Raw genomic sequence first — 23,740 nt, 5'->3', positions numbered from 1 at the left:
CATGCATTTCTAAGAATTTGTCCATTTCTTCCAGGTTGTCCATTTTATTGGCATAGAGTTGCTTGTAGTAATCTCTCATGATCCTTTGTATTTCTGCAGTGTACGTTGTTACTTCTCCTTTTTCATTTCTAATTCTATTGATTTGAGCCTTCTCCCTTTTTTTCTTGATGAGTCTGGCTAATGGCTTATCAATATTTTAATTTTCTCAAAGAACCAGCTTTTAGTTTTATTGATCTTTGCTATCATTTCCTTCATTTCTTTTTCATTTATTTCTGATCTGATCTTTATGATTTCTTTCCTTATGCTAAATTTGGGGTTTTTTTGTTCCTCTTTCTCTAATTTCTTTAGGTGCAAGGTTAGGTTGTTTATTTGAGATGTTTCCAGTTTCTTAAGGTAGGATTGTATTGTGATAAACTTCCCCCTTAGAACTGCTTTTGCTGCATCCCGTAGGTTTTGGGTTGTTGTGTATCCATTGTCATTTGTTTCTAGATATTTTTTGATTTACTCTTTGATTTCTTCAGTGAACACTTTGTCATTAAGTAGTGTATTGTTTAGCCTCCATGTGTTTGTATTTTTTACAGATCTTTTCCTGTAATTGATATCTAGTCTCATAGCATTGTGGTCGGAAAAGATACTTGATATGATTTCAATTTTCTTTATTTACCTAGGCTTGATTTGTGACCCAAGATATTAGCTATCCTGGAGAATGTTCCATGAGCACTTGAGAAAAATGTGTATTGTGTTGTTTTTGGATGGAATGTCCTATAAATATCAATTAAGTCCATCTTGTTTAATGTATCATTTAAAGCTTGTATTTCCTTATTTATTTTCATTTTGGATGATCTGTCCATTGGTAAAAGTGGGGTGTTAAAGTCCCCTACTATGACTGTGTTACTGTCAATTTCCCCTTTTATGGCTGCTAGTATTTGCCTTATGCATTGAGGTGCTCCTATGTTGGGTGCATAAATATTTACAATTGTTATATCTTCTTCTTGGATCGATCCCTTGATCATTATGTAGTGTCCTTCTTTGTCTCTTGTAACAGTCTTTGTTTTAAAGTCTATTTTGTCTGATATGAGAATTGCTACTCCAGGTTTCTTTTGGTTTCTGTTTGCATGGAATATCTTTTTCCATCCCCTCACTTTCAGTCTGTATGTGTCCCTAGGTCTGAAGTGGGTTTCCTGTACACAGCATATATACGGGTCTTGTTTTTGTATCCATTCAGCCAATCTGTTTCTTTTGGTGGGAGCATTTAATCCATTTACATTTAAGGCAATTATCGATATGTTTGTTCCTATTCCCATTTTCTTAATTGTTTTGGGTTTGTCGTTGCAGGTCTTTTCCTTCTCTTGTGTTTCTTGCCTAGAGAAATTCCTTTAGCATTTGTTGTAAAGCTGGTTTGTTGGTGCTGAACTCTCTCAGCTTTTGCTTGTCTGTAAAGATTTTAATTTCTTCATCAAATCTGAGTGAGATCCTTGCAGGGTATAGTAATCTTGGTTGTAGATTTTTCTCCTTCATCACTTTAATTAAGTCCTGCCACTCCCTTCTGGGTTGCAGAGTTTCTGCTGAAAGATCAGCTGTTAACCTTATGGGGATTCCCTTGTGTTTTATTTGTTGTTTTTCCCTTGCTGCTTTTAATATGTTTTCTTTGTATTTATTTTTTGATAGTTTGATTAATATGTGTCTTGGCGTGTTTCTCCTTGGATTTATCCTGTATGGGACTCTCTGTGCTTCCTGGACTTGTTTAACGATTTCCTTTCCCATATTAGGGAAGTTTTCAACTATAATCTCTTCAAATATTTTCTCAGTCCCTTTGTTTTTCTCTTCTTCTTCTGGGACCCCTATAATTCGAATGTTGGTGTGTTTTAATGTTGTCTCAGAGGTCTCTGAGACTCTCCTCAGTTCTTTTCATTCTTTTTTCTTTATTCTGCTCTGCAGTAGTTATTTCCACTATTTTATCTTCCACCTCACTTATCCTTTCTTCTGCCTCAGTATTCTGCCATTGATCCCTTCTAGAGTATTTTTAATTCCATTTATTGTGTTGTTCATCATTTCTTGTTTCCTCTTTAGTTCTTCTAGGTCCTTGTTAAATGTTTCTTGCATTTTCTCTATTCTATTTCCAAGATTTTGATCAATTTTACTATCATTGTTCCAAATTCTTTTTGAGGTAGACTGCCTATTTCCTCTTCGTTTATTAGGTCTGGTGGGTTTTTACCTTGCTCCTTCTCCTGCTGTGTGTTTTTCTGTCTTCTCATTTTGCTTATGTACTGTGTTTGGTGTCTCCTTTTCGCAGGCTGCAGGTTTGTAGTTCCCATTGTTTTTTGTGTCTGGCCCCAGTGGATAAGGTTGGTTCAGTGAGTTGTGTAGGCTTCCTGGTGGAGGGGACTAGTGCTTGTGTTCTGGTGGATGAGGCTGGATCTTGTCTTTCTGGTGGGCAGGTCCACATCTGGTGGTGTGTTATGGGGTGTCTGTGGACTTATTATGATTTTAGGCAGCCTCTCTGCTAATGGCTGGAGCTGTGTTCTTGTCTTTCTAGTTGTTTGGCATAGGGTGTCCAGCACTGTAGCTTGCTGGTCGTTGAGTGAAGCTGGGTGTTGGTGTTGAGATGGAGATCTCTGGGAGATTTTCGCCGTTTGATATTACGTGGAGCTGGGAGGTCTCCTGTGGACCAGTGTCCTGAAGTTGGCTCTCCCACCTCAGAGGCACAGCCTTGACTCCTGGCTGGAGCACCAAGAGCCTTTCATCCACACGGCTCAGATTAAAGGGGAGAAAAAATAGAAAGGAAGAAAGAAAGAGGATAAAATAAAATAAAGTAAGATAAAGTTATTGAAATAAAAAATTATTATTAAGAAAAAGTTTTAGAAAGTAAAAAAAAAAAGAAAAAAGAAAAGAAAAAAAATGGCCGGACAGAACCCTAGGACAAATGGTGAAAGCAAAGCTATACAGACAAAAATCTCATACAGAAGCATACACATACACACTGACAAAAAAGAGGAAAAGGGGAAAAAATAATATATTTTGCTCCCAAGTCCACCTCCTCAATTTGGTCTATTCAGGTATTCCACAGATGCAGGGTACATCAAATTGTGAAGGTTTAATCCGCTGCTCCTGAGGCTGCTGGGAGAGATTTCCCTTTTTCTTCTTTGTTCGCACAGCTCCCGGGGTTCAGCTTTGGATTTCGACCCTCCTCTGCGTGTAGGTCGCCTGAGGTCGTCTGTTCTTCACTCTGACAGGACGGGGTTAAAGGAGCAGCTGATTCGGGGGTCTGGCTCACTCAGGCCGCGAGGAGGGAGGGGTATGGATGTAGGGCGAGTGTGCGGCGGCAGAGGCCGGCGTGATGTTGCAATAGCCTGAGGCGCGCAGTGCGTTCTCCCCGGGAAGTTGTCCCTGGATCGTGGACCCTGGCAGTGGCGGGCTGCACAGTCTCCCGGGAGGGGAGGTGTGGATAGCGACCTGTGCTCGCACACCGGCTTCTTGGTGGTGGCAGCAGCAGCCTTAGCGTCTCATGCCCGTGTCTGGGCTCTGTGCTGATAGCCGTGGCTCACGCCTATATCTGGAGCTCCTTTAAGCAGCGCTCTTAATCCCCTCTCCTCGCGCACCAGGAAACAAAGAGGGAAGAAAAGGTCTCTTGCCTCTTTGGCAAGTCCAGACTTTTTCCTGGACTCCCTCCCGGCTAGCCGTGGCACACTAGCCCCCTTCAGGCTGTGTTCACGCATCCAACCCCAGTCCTCTCCCTGGGATCCTACCTCCGAAGCCCGAGCCTCAGCTCCCAGCCCCCGCCCGTCCCAGTGGGTGAGCAAACAAGCCTCTCAGGCTGTTGAGTGCTGTTTGGCCCCGATCCTCTGTGCGGGAATCTCTCCGCTTTGCCCTCCGCACCCCTGTGGCTGCGCTCTCCTCCTTGGCTCCGAAGGTTCCCCCCTCCGCCCCCCACAGTCTCCGTGCGCGAAGGGGCTTCTAGTGTGTGGAAACCTTTCCTCCTTCACGGCTCCCTGCCACTGGTGCAGGTCCCGTCCCAATTCTTTTGTCTCTGTTTTTTCTTTTTTCTTTTGCCCTACCCAGGTACGTGGGGAGTTTCTTGCCTTTTGGGAGGTCTGAGGTCTTCTGCCAGCATTCAGTAGGTGTTCTATAGGAGTTGTTCCACGTGTAGATGTATTTCTGATGTATCTGTGGGGCGGAAGGTGATCTCCCCATCTTACTCTTCTGCCATCTTCTCAAAAATCCCAGTAACGTATTGTTAGCCTCCATGTGTTTGTGTTTTTTACATTTTATTCCCTGTAATTGATTTCTAATCTCATAGCGTTGTGGTCAGAAAAGATGCTTGATATGATTTCAATTTTCTTAAATTTACTGAGGCTTGATTTGTGACCCAAGAAGTGATCTATCCTGGAGAAAGTTCTGTGTCCACTTGAGAAGGAAGTGTAATCTGCTGTTTTTGGATGGAATGTCCTATAAATATCAGTGAAATCTGTCTGGTCTATTGTGTCATTTAAAGCTTGTGTTTCCTTATTAATTTTCTGTTTGGATGATCTGTCCACTGGTGAAAGTGGGGTTTTGAAGTCCCCCAGTATTATTGTGTTACTTTCAGTTTCCTCTTTTATAGCTGTTAGCAGTTGCGTTATGTATTGAGGTGCTCCTAAGTTGGGTTCATATATATTTATAATTGTTATATCTTCTTCTTGGATTGATCCCTTGATCATTATGTAGTGTCCTTCCTTGTCTCTTGTAAAATTATTTATTTTAAAGTCTATTATATCTGATATGAGGATTGCTACTCCAGCTTTCTTTTGATTTCCATTTGCATGGAATATCTTTTTCCATCCCTTCCCTCTCAGTTGTATGTGTCCCTAGATCTGAAGTGGGTCTCTTATAGACAGCATATATATGGGTCTTATTTTTGTATCCATTCAGCGAGCCTGTGTCTTTTGGTTGGAGCATTTAATCCACTAACATTTAAGGTAATTATCAATATGTATGTTCCTATTACCATTTTCTTAATTGTTTTGGGTTTGTTTTCGTAGGTCCTTTTCTTCTCTTGTGTTTCCCACTTAGAGAAGTTCCTTTAGCATTTGTTGTAAAGCTGGTTTGGTAGGCTGAATTCTCTTAGCTTTTGCTTATCTGTAAAGCTTTTGATTTCTCCATCGAATCCGAATGAGATCCTTGCCAGGTAGAGTAATCTTGGTTGTAGGTTCTTCCCTTTCATCACTTTAAATATATCATGACACTCCCTTCTGCCTTGTAGAGTTTGTGCTGAGAAATCAGCTGTTAACCTTATGGGAGTTCCCTTGTATGTTATTTGTGATTTTTCCCTTGTTGCTTTTAATAATTTTTCTTTGTCTTTAATTTTTGTCAATTTGATTACTATGTGTCTCAGTGTGTTTCTCCTTGGGTTTATCCTGCCTGGGACTCTGCGCTTCCTGGGCTTGGGTGGCTATTTCCTTTTCCAAGGTAGGGAAGTTTTCAATTATAATGTCTTCAAATATTTTCTGGGGTCCTTTCTCTCTTCTCCTTCTGGGATCCCGTAATGTGAATGTTGATGCGTTTAATGTTGTCGCTGAGGTCTCCTAGGCTGTCTTCATTTCTTTTCATTCTTTTTTCTTTATTCTATTCCACAGCAGTGAATTCCACCATTCTGTCTTCCAGGTCACTTATCCGTTCTTCTGCCTCAGTTATTCTGCTATTGATTCCTTCTAGTGTATTTTCATTTCAGTTTTTGTATTGTTCATCTCTGTTTGTTTGTTCTTTCATTCTTCTAGGTCTTTGTTAAAGATATCTTGCATCTTCTCAATCTTCGCCTCCATTCTTTTTCCAAGGTCCTGGATCATCTTCACTATCAGTATTCTGAATTCTTTTTCTGGAAGGTTGCCTATCTCCACTTCATTTAGTTGTTTTTCTGGGGTTTTATCTTGTTCCTTCATCTGGTACATAGTCCTCTGCCTTTTCATTTTGTCTGTCTTTCTGTGAATGTGGTTTTCATTCCACAGGCTGCAGGATTGTAGTTCTTTATGCTTCTGCTGTCTGCCCTCTTGTGCATGAGGCATCTAAGAGGCTTGTGCAAGCTTCCTGATGGGAGGGACTGGTGGTGGGTAGAGCTGGGTGTTGCTCTGGTAGGCAGAGCTCAGTAAAACTTTAATTTGCTTTTCTGCTGATGGGTGGGGCTGAGTTCCCTCCCTGTTGGTTGTTTGGCCTGAGGCAACCCAGCGCTGGAGCCTACACGCTCTTTGGTGGGGCTAATGGTGGACTCTGGGAGGGCTCATGCCAAGGAGTACTTCCCAGAACTTCTGCTGCCAGTGTCCTTGTCCCTGGGGTGAACCACAGCCACCCCCAGCCTCTGCAGGAGACCCTCCAACACTAGCAGGTAGGTCTCGTTCAGTCTCCTATGGGGTCACTGCTCCTTCCTCCTCGGTCCTTATGTGCACACTACTTTGTATGTGCCCTCCAAGAGTGGAGTCTCTGTTTCCCCCAGTCCTGTTGAAGTCCTGCAATCAAATCCCACTAGGCTTCAAAGTCTGATTCTCTAGGAATTCCTCCTCCCGTTGCTGGACCCCCAGGTTGGGAAGGCTGACCTGGGGCTCAGAACCTTCACTCCAGTGGGTGGACTTTTGTGGTATGATTGTTCTCCAGTTTGTGAGTCACCCACCCAGCGGTCATTGGATTTGATTTTATTGCGATTGCTCCCCTCCTACCGTCTCATTGCGGCTTCTCTGTTGTCTTTGGATGTGAGGTATCTTTTTTGGTGAGTTCCAGTGTCTTCTGTTGATGATTGTTCAGCAGTTAGTTGTGATTCCCATGCTCTAGCAAGAGGGAGTGCGCGCATATCCATCTACTCCGCCATCTTGAACCCTAGTGGATACTTCTTTATACTTTATGTAATATCACTTCACATAATACATTTATTTTTGAGTGTTTCTAAGACCAAAGGAAGGAGAAACAGTCACAGTTTTTTAATTAAGTGATTTTGTGCCACTTGCATAGCAATAGAACAACTGTTTTTAGTGAACTTGAAAGTGAGCCATATTTCTCAGGGGGGCAAAAAATTGGATCTTCTTGAGTATTCAATTTGTGAAGCATATTGCTTTTGAAATACTTTGGCTGTATGCCACAGGATGTCCAAAGATGTTTTATGGTGCAAATATCTTAATTCCTTAGAGGAAATAAGTCACTTTTCCCCCTTGGTTGAAGGAAGAAATTTAAAAACAAGCTGATTTTCGTTCATCTTAACTAGTATAAGACAGAATCTTTATTTGCCAATCATTTTCTTATTGTGGTTTATAATCTGTGTTTGATCCAACACCCCTTTGAGAGTCAAATAAAAGCTATGTGCCTTCTCAGCAAGAAAAATGGCAATATACCCCAGTTTGCCTGTAATTTCATAGTGTTCACAGAGCCAAAGCTTTTTCATAGACCCTGGATAAGAAACTCTGCTTTATCTTAGAATTCTGTAGATATTATTGGTGAAAAAAATCTTATTTTAATTTATATATACTACGCATTTTATAGGAGTTTTATTTTTCCTATACATTTATTTTGTAGCTAAAACTTACTGAATGCATGCTTATTTCTTATTTATTAAGAAAGTCACCATACTTTATTAGGAGTTAATATTAAGCTGTTGTTCAGTATATCTAGTGTAAAACATATACCCTTGAGTAGAACTCAGAAGCAAGGTCAACAAAGTTGTACACTCAGTACCATATTGCTAGATAAATATCCAGCCAATAAATAAATATGTGATTGTAGAGTTACTTATTTTAGAAAAAAGTAAGTTAATTTGAGGAAGAGCTACAAGTGAGATACTGAGTTATGAATGGCAGTAATTTCTTATTTGTTCTGTTTATCTTAGTTATAATAGGGAAATAACCATGACAAGATTTAACAGAATTTGCAGGGTCACTTACATCAGGCTGATCACCAGCACAGTTGATACGATTTGTGTGGGGAAGTTTTTCTTAGCTACTTCTCCCAATAGTTCTCTCATTTCCTAAGTAAATAAAAAAATTAATAAAACACCAGATTTATTTGTCACCTGGAAAATGTTTTCCCTGAAAGAATTAAAAGGCAACTTGTAAATAACCATACTTATACTTGAATTTCTTAAACGGTATTGAAAAGGAATGTAGGAACAGGACAGCCCTCAGCTCCCATGTGAAAGGACCCGTTGCTCCTTGTCATGCACAGAAAAGCAAGTTGTTAGCTAGTTTTTAGTTTATATTCCTTCATTCTATAGATTGCCATCTCAGAAGTTCAGCTTAAAAAAAAAAAGTAATCAACTGAGGAATCATACATTTTCTGCTCATTTTGGTTCATGCCATCTTAAACTCCCAAGTCCAAGGAAAGAGAGGAAAACCCAGAATGCCTTACTATTCACAGCAGCTTGATTTTCTTACACTTGATTGTGTATCTCAGCAGTATTTGACTTGGATGAAGGAAATGACAGAAAAACTTTGCAGTCTTCAAATCTGGATCATAAGATGTCAGAGCCTTCTGTTACCTCATTTGACATCTGTTATTTTATGCCTCCTGCAAGCTCCATTTCCTTGGAGGTACTTGAAGCTGCAGCTTATTTATATAGTTCCGAAGATAGGTGCAGCTTATCCTCTAATTCTCTTATACTCAAAAATAAGTGTGCTTTAAATTTTAAAAAATACCTTCCTTCATGTATTTGAAACATTTAAAAATTGTTTTCAAACTCTCATTAGCGTGATTTTTTTCCTATAGATGCTTTAAGTTTATTTCTTATTGCTTTTCATTTTATAGTCCCTCATAATGTGTTGCTAGCTTTATTTCCATCTGTCTTGACTTTGTATCTGGTAATTATTGATCTATAAATTAATATCCAATTACTAGAGCCCAATATAGAAAGGAAATATGCAGTATAATTCTTTGTTAAAATGAAAAATCTTCATTTGTGCCCTGGTCTACCTGATGCTTTGGTACATCATGGCCAGCGTCCATTCTAACTGGCCAGCGCTTGTGCAGTAAGTACGTGTTGTTAAGTGTTTTGAATATCACTATGCCTAAAATACATTTTTCCTGGATGAAGTAAGAATTTTTCTGTTTTAATATACAATCAGATCCCTCCTCTGTGATTTCTTTTTTTTTTTTAACTATTTATTTATTTATGGCTGCGCTGGGTCTTCGTTGCTGCACGCGGGCTTTCTCTACTTGTGGCGAGCAGGGGCTACTCTTTGTTGTGGTGCGCAGGCTTCTCATTGCAGTGGCTTCTCCTGTTGCAGAGCACAGGCTCTAGGTGTGCAGGCTCAGTAGTTGTGGCACACAGGCTTAGTTGCTCCATGGCATATGGGATCTTCCTGGACCAGGGCTCAAACCTGTGTCCCCGGCATTGGCAGGTGGATTCTTAACCACTGAGCCACCAGGCAAGTCCCCTCCTCTGTCATTTCTTACTCTTTTGTATTTAATTTCAGCTTAGAATTATTTTGCTTACTGGTTATACCTTTTTAGTTTATGTAATAAGAATAAAATCCTAAATAAAAGAGACACAGATAAATAGAGAATACATTTTTATGGTGATGAACAATGTCTAACAATTTAACAGATCTTAAAACTAAAAAACAAACAAACAAAAACTAAAGATTGTCTACTCTGATTTAGCTTGTGGTGCATATCAGGGACTTGAGATTAAAATCCTGGTATCTTTGTTCCCAGTTCAGTACCTTTTAATTATAGTCTGCTGCCATAAATTATTTTTCTGAACCTATTTGAGAATTTTGTGCAGTTGAAGATGAAATTTGAAAATAGGAAGAAAAGTAAATTTTCATCACTTCTTACCCTTCTTTTTAAAGGGTCTCAGCCATTGGGTCAGTGACAGAGTGGGCCATCCCTGTCTATGCAGAGGCTAACTTTTGTCTTCCTCTCTTAGGACATATAGAGTTTTGATTAATAGCATTCCACTGCAGTTTTCCTTTTCACGTAGAGACATTAGCTTGAACCAAGAGTGCAAATAACTCTAACAGCAGTTGACCCTTATTTTCCATTTGTCTCTGAAATATCAAATCCCAAATATTAACCAGATTTTTTATTCATGTTTTTAGAGATTACTATTTATGCTTGATTCCAAATTACTATGAAAAGCAATACTGCTGAACTTTTAGCACATTAAAGTTTTACGTCCCATGGTATAACAGTGAGAAAGATGATGAAAAATGGAATTCTTTTTTCGTGATGTTGAATTTTGTCTCTTAGAACTGTAAACAGACCAAGGCGTCATCATTATGTTCCAGTTTCCATTCTTGGCCTTCCATGGCCCCTCTATAGCTAAACTCCTGTCTCAAGTACCCTTCATAATTTGGAAGTCACATGCCCATGGCTGCAGCCACAGGGAATAGTCCTTCAATGTGTGCCTTACAAAATTGTGTCTTCCTGCTGCATCCTGTCTGGTTATTCCCAGGCTCATCTGCTGGGTTCTCTACTGAAGCCCCTTCCTTCCTTCCTTCCTTCCCCCTTCAAGTGCCTCCTTCTCTCTAGTCCTTCCTCCTTGCCTGGTACCTGCTCCCCCTAACCTCCTGATCTCCAGTTAAACTTTTTCTCATATCACATTGATCCCTTTTAGGACCTCTCAATATCACTTATGGTATACAGAATGCTTGTTACATACATTCTAACTTTATCTTCAGAACGGTCTAGCTAGTAGGAAAAGGTTAGCCTTACTCTCAGGGCTTTTCTCTAGGAATAAGTGCATTTTAACACTGATCTTCTTCAGACAGTCTCTCTACCTTTGATGTCTGATCTGTGAATGAAATCTAAGGGTAGAAATAAGCAGGAAGAAACCTACCCATCTGGACTTACCAGTGAGCAAATCAAGAGAAGACAGGGCAGGCCTTAGTTCTTAAATCTCACCATATAGACCCCTTGGCTGCCCCGCTAGTTAGCCAGAACAAGAAGTCAACTGGAACTTTTGGTTCTACTGGACACTTTGACTTGTTTGATTTATTGTCGACACAAGTAAGAAGAGATTTGGTGACTGAATCTGTTAGTGACCATTTGATTCCTATGGAATCAGAGGGTTTTCCCCCACCAACAGGCATTTCTTTGTTCTTCATATTTTTGGGTGTTTAAACTTCTGACTTGAGTACTTTAAATATCATAAGATATACTTTAATTTCAGTAGCATGCTAAGGAAATTACTGTTATTCCTGTGTTAGTATCAAATGAGGAAATCGGATCCAAAGTGATAATCAAATTATAGCTTTTTACTTTCCATCTGACTGCTGGCTTAGTTTGGGGCAGCTGACAGCTTCACACATGGTTTTAATAAGAAAAGATGCTTCAGAAGAGGTCTGATTCGAAGAAAAATATACTGTGCGGGGAGACTCAAAGTTGTGGAGGAGAAGGATGTCGTTTTGTTTCAAAGCAGCATGTCATAAGAAGGAGGTGAGGTTGTAATGGTTTAGTGGAGTGAGTGTAGGAAGAAGTGTGTACATCTTCAAAGCCAGTGGAGGTTGGGGTTGATTATTATCAAAAGAATCTTAAGATTCCATTCATGATCATCACCGTGTCTCAAAATTAGTTGAGTTCCATTACTGTTGCTGAGTCCTGAGCAGTATAGTTTTTCTAATGCTCGTCCCTAGCAAGCTCGTTCTAAAGCACCTCATGGACCATGGTGCAGTGTGTTATGGCTCACTAAAATATGATCTCAGACAGCTTCTGGAGATCAATCATGTCAAAATGTAGAGTGATTTTAGTTTTCCAAGTTAACGTTTTTCAAACCTGAAGCGTTATCTCCTACGTGTCTAGGCTTCCCCACTATGAAATGTTGCATGCTGATAAACAGTGGAAATGTCTATCAGCGCATGTCATTACATGAACTGTTTCTTGATCATTTATAGGAACTAAGAGAAATACATAATAAGCAGCAGCTACAGAAACAGAAGTCCATAGAGGCTGAACGACTGAAACAGAAAGAACAAGAGCGAAAGATCATAGAATTAGAAAAACAAAAAGGAGAAGCCCAAAGGTGAGTCTTTTCAGTGGATTGTGGACCCTTCTGGAAGGAACTTTGAGTATTTACTATTCTTTGCCGGGCTTCTCCAAATTCTTACTGCACCAGAAAGAGCCTTCAGTCTTTAATGTGTGTGGGCACATGTATATATAAATCTTTGCATGTATAAGTACCCCCCAAAGTTTTTGGTTGGTGCCCAGAGCTCTCTCAGGCTACGACTATGTAGATAAATGGAATTATACAAGAAATTGGGACACTTGGTATGCTCATTTGCATGCCAATGACCAAAATGCGTTTCCAGTTCACAGCCTTTTAATAACAGTGGCCATCAGAGTCCTGGGTTTGAAATCAAAGTCCCTGAGCTCATTGGCCACACAGGGTTTCTCCAGTGAGACAGACAGTATACCACGCCATCTTCTTTCTTCTTTTTCAACTGCACATGAAACTCAAGTACAAAAGGAGAAAATTTGCTGTTGCTGCTGCTGCTTAGGACACAGACACATTTTTGTTTGAATATTTGTGTCTGTAGTCTTTTATTTGTAACCTTTCGTAGTAAATTGTAGAAATTTATTGTTTCCCTTTTGGTGTGTCTGATTTTGTTATTGGATATTTGCTTTTTAAACTACAAATTGATTTTAGATTCCTAAGAAACAAAAGTAACCAAGTATCCCAATGATATAGTGTAAATTATAAAAATTGGTTATTGAAATTAGACTAAAAAGATGAAGAAACTCATACTTTAGGCAAGTCACTGACTTTTACTGGGCTGAGCTCAGTTTAACTGCCAGGGTGCACTTTTTTTTTTAACATTTATTTATTTATTTTAATTTAATTTTTGGCTGCGTCGGGTCTTAGTTGTGGCATGTGGGATCTTCATTGCGGTGCACGGGCTTTTCTCTAGTTGTGGCGCGCGGGGTCCAGAGCGCATGGGCTCTTTAGTTTGCAGCATATGGGCTCTCTAGTTGAGGCGAGCAGGCTCAGTAGTTGTGGCACGTGGGCTTAGTTGCCCCACGGCATGTGGTATCTTAGTTCCCCAACCAGGGATCAAACCCGAGTCCCCTGCATTGGAAGATGGATTCTTTACCACTGGACCACCGAGGAAGTCCCCAGGGTGCACTTTTGCAGCACTTTTTATTATGGGTACATATTGTATTTTGCATTTGGTGTTTTAGTCTTTTTTATCATGGGTTAGGTAGGGTTTCAAACCAAGTTAGAGGACTATTTTATGGTTCTCTTGGTGGAAGGAGGTAGGTCTAGGATTATATCCCAGGGATTAATTCCTTGGATATGTTTATTAACTCCATCATTTTCTTATCTTCAAAGTTTATTATTCACAATACACTGCACCAGAGTTTCACTTTCCTACAGAGTAGAAATACACATACAATGTCATGATATAAAAGTTTAAATTTTCTGCTTACAATTGTATGATAAATAGCACCCAACATTTAACTTCAGAAATTACATGGTTATATGCTTTTATAAATGGTGGCCTTTATTGGTGGAATATGTTAAGCAAATTTTATTTGTTGTTATGAATAACAATTAATGTTCCTACCCCTCCAAAACATGTCTTTTATGCTTTCTTAAAAGATGTTTTGAAAATTGTAAGTGAAATGCTTGATTTAAATTGAAAAGAATTCTACTGCACTAAAGCTTCACGTTTATACAGAGTAGAAATAAATATAATATTTTTTAAATGGAGAATAAAAGTTTTATTTGTTTAGATCATGTTCCCCTGGCAGTTTCCTAGTTCCAGGAGATGACCTTTGTGCGTTGGCCATGTCACAGGCTAGTGATTCATGCTGTAGACTTTAGAACCAGGCTGCCTGAAGTGGTCCCCAAGCTGGTGTGGCTGTGTGACCTTGGACAAGTCATTCACTCCCTCTGCCTCATTTTCATCTGTAAAATTTGGATGATAATGATAGGATAATGATAGGACCTACCTACCTAGTGTGAGGGTTAAAGTAGTTAACAAATGTGGAGGACTAGTTATTATTAACATGGTATCATTTATTATTGCACATTAGTTTCTTTCTTTCTTTATTTGGTTGTACCATGTCTTAGTGTCTTAGTTGCAGCACATGGGCTCCTTAGTTGCGGCAGGCAAGCTCCTTAGCTGTGGCATGCAAACTCTTAGTTGCGGCATGCCTGTGGGATCTAGTTCCCTGACCAGGGGTCAAACCCATGAGGCCATCATATTTTTCAAGGCCTATATTTAATTGCACTTTATCTTGTTGTGTCAGCTAGTTTGAAAAACAAAGTAGGCGAATTCAGTAAAATATATAGAAACTGTTGCTTGTAAGGGTTGGTTACTACCTCAAGGGTTCAAAATAACCTGTTGGTTTCCGCTTCAGTTCTGGGGAGCTACTTATGTGCATGTACATACAGTGTGTCCCCTCAGTGATCTAACTGTTCATGGACTTCTTTAAGCAATATTTCATTTGCAGTGCTGGGTATACTTTCTCTTCATGGAAGTTATGTTCCTGTGTTTTATGGCTTTTATTTTTCTTTGCAATTATATGCCAGTTTTAAAATCGAGAAGTATTTTTGTGATTTTTTTGTAATCACTTTAGAAGCTAGCTACATCAGGAATTTTCTTTCTGTGTTTTTCTAAATCATGTGATTTCGTCTCACTCAGAAAGGGAGCCCTGAGAGCCTCTGTTTCATTGACTCAGATCCCTCCATCTGAAGAACAATATCCCTTGGTGTTTAGCATCCCATTGACTAGATGGAGCTCTTTGTGCAAAGGGGCAACACAGCAGTGTTAACTTGGAGTCGCTTCCCTGCTGTAATCAGGCATTTTGTTGACAGACGAGCTCAGGAAAGGGATCAGCAGTGGCTGGAGCACGTGCAACAAGAAGATGAGCATCAGCGGCCAAGAAAACCCCATGAGGAGGAAAAACTCAAAAGGGAAGAGAGTGTCAAAAAGAAGGACAGTGAGGAAAAAGGCAAACAGGAAATGCAAGACAAGCTGAGCCGGCTTTTCCTTCAACAACAAGAGCCAGCTAAGCCAGCTGTCCAAGCACCCTGGTCCACCACAGGTATGAGAGGCCAAAATTATTCTAGCAAATAAGTCCTTTTCTACACCTGAAACTAACATAACATCGTAAATCAACTATACCCCAATATAAAATAAAAATTTTTTTTAAAAGTCCTGTTCTCCCAGATCCTCTTGGGAAACAGTCATGTCTTATCAGGCTCTATCTTGGCCATGTTCATAGCAATGAGAACGTCAGTGTCTTTTTTTGGATGGTGCAGCTGTTCATCTTCTAGCATCATCAGATGTCTGTTTAGTTCTCCCCGCACCGTGCCAACCTTTGGCATCCAGAAGTCTTTTGCAGATGACAGTGGCATGAAGTTTCATTGCCAAGCCCCATTCATACACCTGTATTCCAAATGGAGGTCATAACCCTTCCTGCTTCTCTGTTTTGTTATTTTCTCTGGGAATTTCAGAGCTGTCTCAGCAGCAGGGAGTGGCACTTCTTCCCCTTGCCTAGAGTGACATGACATTCACTGTCCTCAGTCTGCACTGCGTACAACTGTGTTGTTACCTTTTGAAACTTTTTTTTTTGCCCTTTGAACATAAGTTACGTCTTTATAAATAACGATAAATGGAAGACTTTGAAATAGCTAGAAAACGTTATCCCTTTTATCAGATGCAAACTAGAATGTATTTTTAAAATCCTTGTGTGGCTGTACAATATTGTGAAGCTTAGGAGATAATACTCAGCTGAGGAAAGTGATGGCCTTTTTCTTTGTTTGGCAAATGACAAATGTTTGTTTCCTGTTTGCACAGCGGGCAGGGATGGGAGTGAGGGTTCAGAGTTGGCCGACACCCTCCCTGCCTCAAGATGCATGCAGTCCAGGGAGAAAGACTGGCAAGCCATCAGATCCACACAGGAGCCTGTGCCATACGAGGACAAAATATATGTTTTAATATTTTTTTTTGATCTGAAAATTATTTCACCATGACTTGATCTTAAGTTCCTTATGCGTCCTCTTGGTATAAAATGAGGATTTTTTTGCTCCTTCGGTCAGTGGGAAATTATGCACATCATTCAGTTCAAGATGACACAAAGATAGTACTTTCATGGCTTTCCAGAGAAAATAGGTGTGTGTCAAAATACTTGCAGCTCTTGGGTAAAACAGTTCAGAGGGCTGTGAGTAGTTATTAACCAGGATCCAAAATATCCTCTGCTCATGTGCATTTTAAAAAATTTTACTTCATTGAAAAGCTACATTATTTTCATCTAGGGTCTGTCCTTGGTTCATTTTTTTCTCTAGGGCGTGTAATTCACCAGGAATTACAATTGAATGATCAGTAAGAACGGTTCTTGGTGAAATCAGCACTTATGTTTTACATGACCGCATTGAGGGCCTAAAACATCAACCTTTCCATGTCTCTTAATATGGAAAGTTAAAGTTGTGCTTCTTTGCCCCCTCCCCTATGAGTTGGCTGTTTCAAATTTGCCTTACGTTCGAACTGCTGCATCGAGCTAGACACCCTGCATGGGGGAAAGAGGTCTGGATGCTTTATAGATGCGCCCTGCTGACGCCTAAGCCAGGGAGCAGAGAACAGGGACTTCAGGCAGCCTCACTGCACTCAGCACTGGGATGACCTTGGCTTAATGTCCACTAATGACCTCTCTGATGGGTTCTAGCTGCTGACATCAGATTTGGCTCTCCTTTGGTTTCAGAACCAAACACATCCTCACTATGTGTTCCAGAAATTCCTTGAGTAGATGTAAGTTGTTCAGATGTTAAGATAAGCAGCAGAGGAGATAGATGCCTGTAATTTGCCTTGTGTCATGCATTTGTGTTCCATGTAACGTTTTATTTTTGTTCCCTTCTCCTTCTTTCCTCATAAACAGAAAAAGGCCCACTTAGCATTTCTGCACAGGAGAATGTAAAAGTGGTGTATTACCGAGCACTCTATCCCTTTGAGTCCAGAAGTCACGATGAAATCACGATCCAGCCAGGAGATATAGTCATGGTAAGAAAGACTCCAGCGAAAGCGTGGTTTCTGTTGATGGTTAGCATCTGTTCTCTTTTTGTACTTTATTTGACAGTTGTAAAATGGTTGGTGAGTAATCCAGCATTTGAGTTTTTGAAGTATAACCTCACTCTTCTTCCTTTTCTATTAGAATGGAAGTTGGCACTTAAAAACGTATCCCAGCATCACTTTAAAATAGAATTGTTAAAGAAAATGGGTTCTTAACATAGCCTTGCATAATTTTAAATCTGTAAAGCTCTGGTAATTTTAGAGTTTAGATTACTACTTAGATATTAAAAGTAGTTTTTCAGAAATAGTTTTAAATGCAAAATGCTTGATCATCATTTTCATAGTTGCCACTGATAATTTTTGTATCTTTGGGTCAAAGCATCTTTTTTTCCCTTTGTGTAAACTTTGAATTGTGTGAAGAGTCATGAATTAAATACAGTTAACCTGCTTTTCTACTCTATAAATGAACAGATGAAAAAGTTTAGAACTTTGCTTGTTACAGCTTGTTTAATTATAATAATAATCTTATGATTATAACTAAAACTATAGTAACCAGTTTAAGAAAGAATAAAGCAATGTGGTTGACCTAAATTATTTCCTAAAAGAAAATAGTAGTTCCTCAATCCAGTTATTAACGTGTCTTAGAAGTGGTTAAGCTTCGCATTACTGTTGGCTTTTTTTTTTTTTCTTTTTACTATGGAAATGGTCCAGAATTTTTTTTAAGAACTATGAAAGTTAAGAATTGAGACAAACACACTTCCCATACTAGGACCCATGTCTTTGAAGTATAAAAGGGTGTCATGCAGTCACTGTAATTACTCATGCATTCATCTTCCATTTATGCATCGTATCTGTATTTAGAGTATGTGATCTTTCATGGGCCAAAATATATAGAAAGAACAGTGTGTTTGGTCCTCAAAGAACTCAATCCCTTCTCCCCGTATTTTCTGATAGCTTTTTCTCTAGTTCTTATGGGCTGGAAATAAGGGAGTCGTGCCCAGTGCTCCAGAATTTTTCAAAGTCAAGATCCCCCTAACGATAACGAAACCCTCTTCCAGTAATCTCCCTGCCTTCATTCAGCACAGGGTTTTGAATGCCTGGGCGCCAGCCTCACTCATTCTTTACAGAAAGAACTGCTGGTTTCTCTCAAGTGTGGACGCAACACACTGCACGTGAATGGTGACCTGGGCGGAGTGTTTCGCAGCTTCTTCCCCATCTTCTTTTTCCTAATGGCCTGAGGCTGCTTTATTCCTCCTGCCTAGTCTTTGAAATATCTTGTGCCTTTTAAAGCAGATAAATTGGAAATTATCTAAATACCATGCAATAGCAGGAATCTAAACATTATGAAGGTACAGTGCCATAGCAGAGAAGACCTCATTACAAAGTTGATTTTTATACTGCTTTAAGAAAAAAAAAAAAGCCTAACATATTTGAAACTGGATTTTGTTGCAACACAAGGTGCAGAAAAGTAATGTTCTCTTCCTGAGATAAGGAAGTGTTACCAAATATTACGATAAGGAAATGTTACAGATGATCTATATTTTAATGAGTATATATTGCTATTTTTTTTGAAACATAGTCTTGTTACAATGGTACTGAGTCCTTTTCCTCAAACTGACTAGTTAAGCACCAGTCACACTAGAAGAATAGAGTGTAGATATACAATGAGAATGAAACATTTCATTAAACATGTATTTTGCCTTGCTTTCAAACCTTTGCTTTCCTGGTGGAGGTTAAAGGGGAATGGGTGAGTGCCTTGTGACTGTCAGGAAGTCTGCATCTTATTAAATGTTTTGTTCTCTTAAATCAGTTTAATTCTGTGTAAGTACACATATCTTTGGGTGTTGTCGTGGCAGTAAAAAGATGTTTTGAGTTTGTGTAGTAGGTTGTGCTTAAAATAGAAAATGAAGAAAAAGGTGTGAAAGTTTGTGTTACCAGGTTTCTGTTTGCTAAATTCCATGTAAGGACTAACTTGAAGTTTCCGTATTAGCAAATTATTAGGTCAAGTCTCTGTCTCAGATCATGGACAAAAATAAGTTCCAAGTAGGTTAAACTTAAAAGTTAAAATTCTTTTTTAAAAGGCTTTTTTTTTTCTTTTCTTTTTAAGGAGAATATTGGAATAGTTTTCTAAGAAATGCCTTTCTGAGTTAAAACTAGAAGCCATCAATGACAAAAATGGACAGATTTGACAATATTAAAAAATTAAATCCTGTAGATTGCAAAATACATAGGAGACAAAGGGTCACTATCCATATTATATAGACTCTGAAAAGTTAATATGAAAGAAACCCACAGCTTTAAAAAGTTGGCTGAGGATATAAAGAGACATATACAGATGAAGAAAAGTAAATGATTTTAAAAAAATACAAAAAGCTGCTTCTTTCTTTGGTGATTAGGAAAATGCAAATTTTAAAAATGAGATAGCATTTTTCATCTCTCTGGTGAACAAGTTTAAGAGTTTGATAATATTAAGCTTTGTCAAGAGTGTAGGAAAGTGGATACAATATACATCGTCAGCATGGTTGTATGAATTGGCTAAGCCATTTGGAGGGCAATTTGACAATACCTATTCAAATTTAAAATTCTCATTCCCCTTGACCTAGGAATTCTGTTACTCTCCCTCCTCTAAGCTGTTTTTAGCAAGTGCACAAATAAACGTGTCCATGGATGTTCACTGCAGCATTGTTGGTAAAAGCAAACAAGGAACAGCCCACTATCCATCAGTAAGGGAATAGTTTAAATAAATTGTGATATAGCTAAACAATAAATATAATGAAGATGTTTTTAAAAATTACACAGATCTACATATACAAATAAACTGTAGTAAAAAAGCAGAAACAATATGTAGAGCATAATTGTATTTGGTTAAATAGAAAGCTGTGTGTGTGTGTATGAATGTTTTTACGTATATCGTTTACAGTCTCGCGGTATAGGCATCAGACTGTTCACAGTGGTTACCACTGGGCAGTTAGAGAGGTGTCTTTCATGTTTAATTCTATGTACTTCTATATTCATGTTTACAAATGTATTAACATTTGTAATTTTTACTGAAACACTAAAGATAAATCCAACTTCGACAACTATTAACAGAGAATGTCTCCCCAGGCCTGGAATGGTGTTAATTTTATCTCAGACATCCCACATATGTTAACGAAGGGGCTGTGCTGTGAGGCATACTGTATTCTCTTGCTGAGGGGACAGCGGTGGTGTCTTCATTTTGTACCACAAAATGCAGCAAGACACCTCAAATGGCATTCTACTGTATTATGTTTGTGAGGCTAACAATCGGTACCCAACAAGTGGAAATGGACATGTAATAGTAGCAATTTTTTTATTTCATGAAGTTTGCAGTTGAGAAACACAATCGTGAAAAATACGCAATAGAACATTCCTAGCAATCTCCCTTGGTTGAATAATCAGGAGTTCACTTACTTTTGTGGGCACAGTACTCATCGGCTTCTCAGATTTCTCAAACTTCTTTGAAAAGTAGCTAACTATACCTGTTAGATTTTAGAAGTCTAGCAACGTTTTCTGTTTTAATGTAGGCAGTCTTGGAGGGGGCTTTAAAAAATATTTTGCTGTTAAAAAAAACTTGATTATCAGTGCAATTTTCTCCAAAAATATTTTTTCATGATTAACAAAAATGAAAGTGGTATTTTATGTATAGTCCTGTTCTAAATGTTGTTGATAATACAAAAATATATAAGATAATTCTACCATTCATATGTTTAAAACCTCTTTAGAAAAATAGGGAGAAACACATGAAAAGGCCATTGTGTGATGAAGTTCCCAATGAATGCTCACTCACTGCTAGGTATGTAAAAGAGGAAAGAAATCAGAGTGAACTAAGGTGCTCAAGGAAGCCTTCTGAATGGAAACATCTTAATTGAGTTTTACCTGCACAGCTAAGGCTTAGACACTTTGAAAATCTATGGCCTGTCTTCTGATCTGGAGGTCCCAATACCTGGAGGGTGAATAAGTCCAATTTGACATCCACAATGTATTGGAATAGCGTAAGAGATTAGGGACTTCCCTGGCAGTCCAGAGGTTAAGACTCCACACTTCCAATGCAGGAGGCGCAGATTCGATCCCTGGTCGGGAACTAAGATCCCACATGCCACACGGCCAGAAAAAAAAAGAAATTGGAGCACCTCTGCTCACTGCCGTTTTGTTGAAGTTTATCTTAAGAAAACAGGCTGATCATCTACTCAGCTGGTTTTAAATGGTACAGGGCTGAGTGCATCAATCCTGCTCAGGGACCTTAAAAAAAAAACCCACAACCAATCCAGGGCTCACCCCAAGAGACTGTGGGAACTTTTCATCCATATTTAGGATTCAGAATCTTGTCCAGGTGGTTCTATCAGGAAGTCAGTTTAGGGAACCACTGATCTAACCTAATCTCTTTTCTGTCGGGACTAATCCCAAGTCATTCTGGAAAATATCCTCTTCCTAGAGATATCCAAAAAAGGAGACTTCTTTAGGGGCTGTCAGTCATTGACCAGTCAATTCATTCAGAAAGTTGTTTATCTTCTAATTTAGTGTTTCTTTTGTAACAATTTAAACTCATTCTTTTTTCCTTTTCTTTTCTTGATGGAGAATTGTTTTGGGGTTTTTGTTTTGTTTGTTTTTTTTTCAATGTAGTCAGTACCTTTTATTTCCTGCCTTTCTTAGATTTCCTTAATCTTAACATCTGAGCCATTGCTGTGTTGAGGGATCAGCACACACCTGATTCCAGGGGTGGACCATATCCAGCCCGTGCCTCTTTTGTAATAAAGTTTTACTGGAACACATTCAGGCGTGTTCATTTACATATTGCTTACAGCTGCTTTTGTGCTACAGCTGCAGAGTTCATTCGCTGCGAGGAAAATTTTGCCAACCTCTAGATTAGCGCTTTAGAAAACAGTTTTAATATCCTCATCCAGGAGTTTAGGGGGAAACCTTTTATTTCCAAACTAGCAAATGTACGAAACATGTGCTTCTCCCCATGTTCTGCAGCACATCCCAGGCAGCTGCACCGGTGGGTCTAAGTTGGTACACAGTTTAAACCTGTTTGCTCTCCATGCCCTTTGTCCTGCTTGTGAGGGGAGAGGGAATTTCTGTTACCCTTCTTTGTGACAAGGTCAGAGGCTTTAAAAATCTTAGCATCACCATGAAGATGGCGGTCATGAAGCGTATGAACATTGAGAAAAGAAATATATTATTGGGTTTCAGCCACGTGTACTTGAACCTGATATGCTGTGTGCATTTGACTGTTGCATCAATGCCCTACAGTGTGCAGTGCATAATTATTAACAGTTCATAGACTAGATCTGTAACATATTCCCAGACATTTAAGCAACATTTGGAGTTTGTGCTTCCCACTTTGATGTTTCACTAGAATGACCCCAAATGCTCTGAGGTGTTTCTGTGGGGCTGATTAAATGAAATTGTATTAAGACCAATATTGTTGGGCTTCCCTGGTGGTGCAGTGGTGAAGAATCTGCCTGCCAATGCAGGGGACACAGGTTCGAGCCCTGACCCGGGAAGATCCCACATGCTGCGGAGCAACTAAACCCGTGCGCCACAACTACTGAGCCTGCGCTCTAGAGCCCACCAGCCACAACTACCGAGCCTGCGAGCCACAACTACTGAAGCCTGCAGTGCCTAGAGCCCGTGCTCCGCAACAAGAGAAGCCACCACAATGAGAAGCCCACGCACCACAATGAAGAGTAGCCCCCGCTCGCCGCAACTAAAGAAAGCCCATGCGCAGCAACGAAGACCCAACGCAGCCAAAAATAAATATTAATTAATTAATTATTTTTTTAAAAAGACCAATATTGTTAATATCAAAATCCCCCTGACTTACAGCCACCGATAGATGAATCTACCCTATGTGTGTATAAGTCCACATTATAGCCAGCCACATTACAAAGAAGTCTGTGTGCTTGACTTTGCTTATCCTATCCTAATTTTCTGTCCCGTTTTTCCACAAGGGGATTGGCATTTTGAGTAAAGCTTTTCAAATCCGGGAAGGAATATTTCTCATTTTCATATGAGACCCCTTATGCTTTTTCTAAGTGGTTAATTTAATTTAATGTTAGGAGGGAATTTTTATTATAACCTCTGAACCTTAAAATTAAAATTTAATTACTCATTAAAATTAATGGATTCATATAAGAATAGATCAAACTAATTGAGATTATTGTTTGTTCAAGTTGACGGATGGATTTCCTTGGTTTAAAGTGAAACTGATTTCACTGTTGCCCTCAAGGATGGCGGAAACTCTTATCTGCAGGGATGAGGAGCTGATAGGGCTCCCTCTCCCCTTCCTGAGTACACACAAACACCTTTCAGTGGTGAAGCCTGCTTTCTGTCATATCAGGGGACAAGGCTGGGTGTGATTAACTAGGGTGTGAGCTAGACCTGCCCATAGGGTGGAACATTTCCTCAGGGCTTCAGATCCAATTCCAGATGTCAACCAAAAGTCTGGTTAACCAGGTAAGACCCATGTCTCAAGGGAATGACAGTGGGTCACAGGACATAATTAAGTAAAGCAGCTGGCATTCAGGGAGGTCCAGCTAGCTTAGACCAGTAGGAGTTTGATAGGTCGTGATCAGGGATCACATTCCAGCCCCTACAGGAAGATAGGAAGGCCAACCCCGAGGGCCTAAGGTGCTAGACAGGTTTCTAGAGCAGGGAACTCCCCGTAGAGAACCAGAAATCTCTGGTTACCTAAAGTAAACAGTGTCAGATAGAGTCCAGGCTTTTAGAACAGGGCAAAAGAGAACTGCAGTACAGTC

At 39.5% G+C, this 23,740-nt stretch overlaps 1 protein-coding gene across 3 annotated transcripts in view; it reads left to right on the top strand.

Moving 5' to 3' along the window:
• The window catches only part of ITSN1 (intersectin 1), a 248,394-nt gene that overhangs the window by 147,539 nt on the left and 77,115 nt on the right, over positions 1–23,740 (top strand). For 2 of the 3 annotated variants that reach the window (XM_060098531.1, XM_060098530.1), the window contains exons 17-19: positions 11,844–11,971; positions 14,771–15,000; positions 16,831–16,952. In XM_060098531.1, coding sequence (XP_059954514.1) covers positions 11,844–11,971; positions 14,771–15,000; positions 16,831–16,952 — 480 coding nt within the window. Of the gene's footprint in view, positions 1–11,843; positions 11,972–14,770; positions 15,001–16,830; positions 16,953–18,693; positions 18,709–23,740 lie in introns of all 3 variants that reach the window. The other variant, XM_060098529.1, reaches the window with a different exon arrangement.

The sequence above is a fragment of the Mesoplodon densirostris genome, chromosome 5 (assembly GCF_025265405.1).
Source record: "Mesoplodon densirostris isolate mMesDen1 chromosome 5, mMesDen1 primary haplotype, whole genome shotgun sequence".
Lineage (NCBI taxonomy): Eukaryota > Metazoa > Chordata > Mammalia > Artiodactyla > Ziphiidae > Mesoplodon > Mesoplodon densirostris.
The sequence above is the reverse complement of the archived record's forward strand: the minus strand, read 5'-3'. Positions and strand labels throughout refer to the sequence as shown.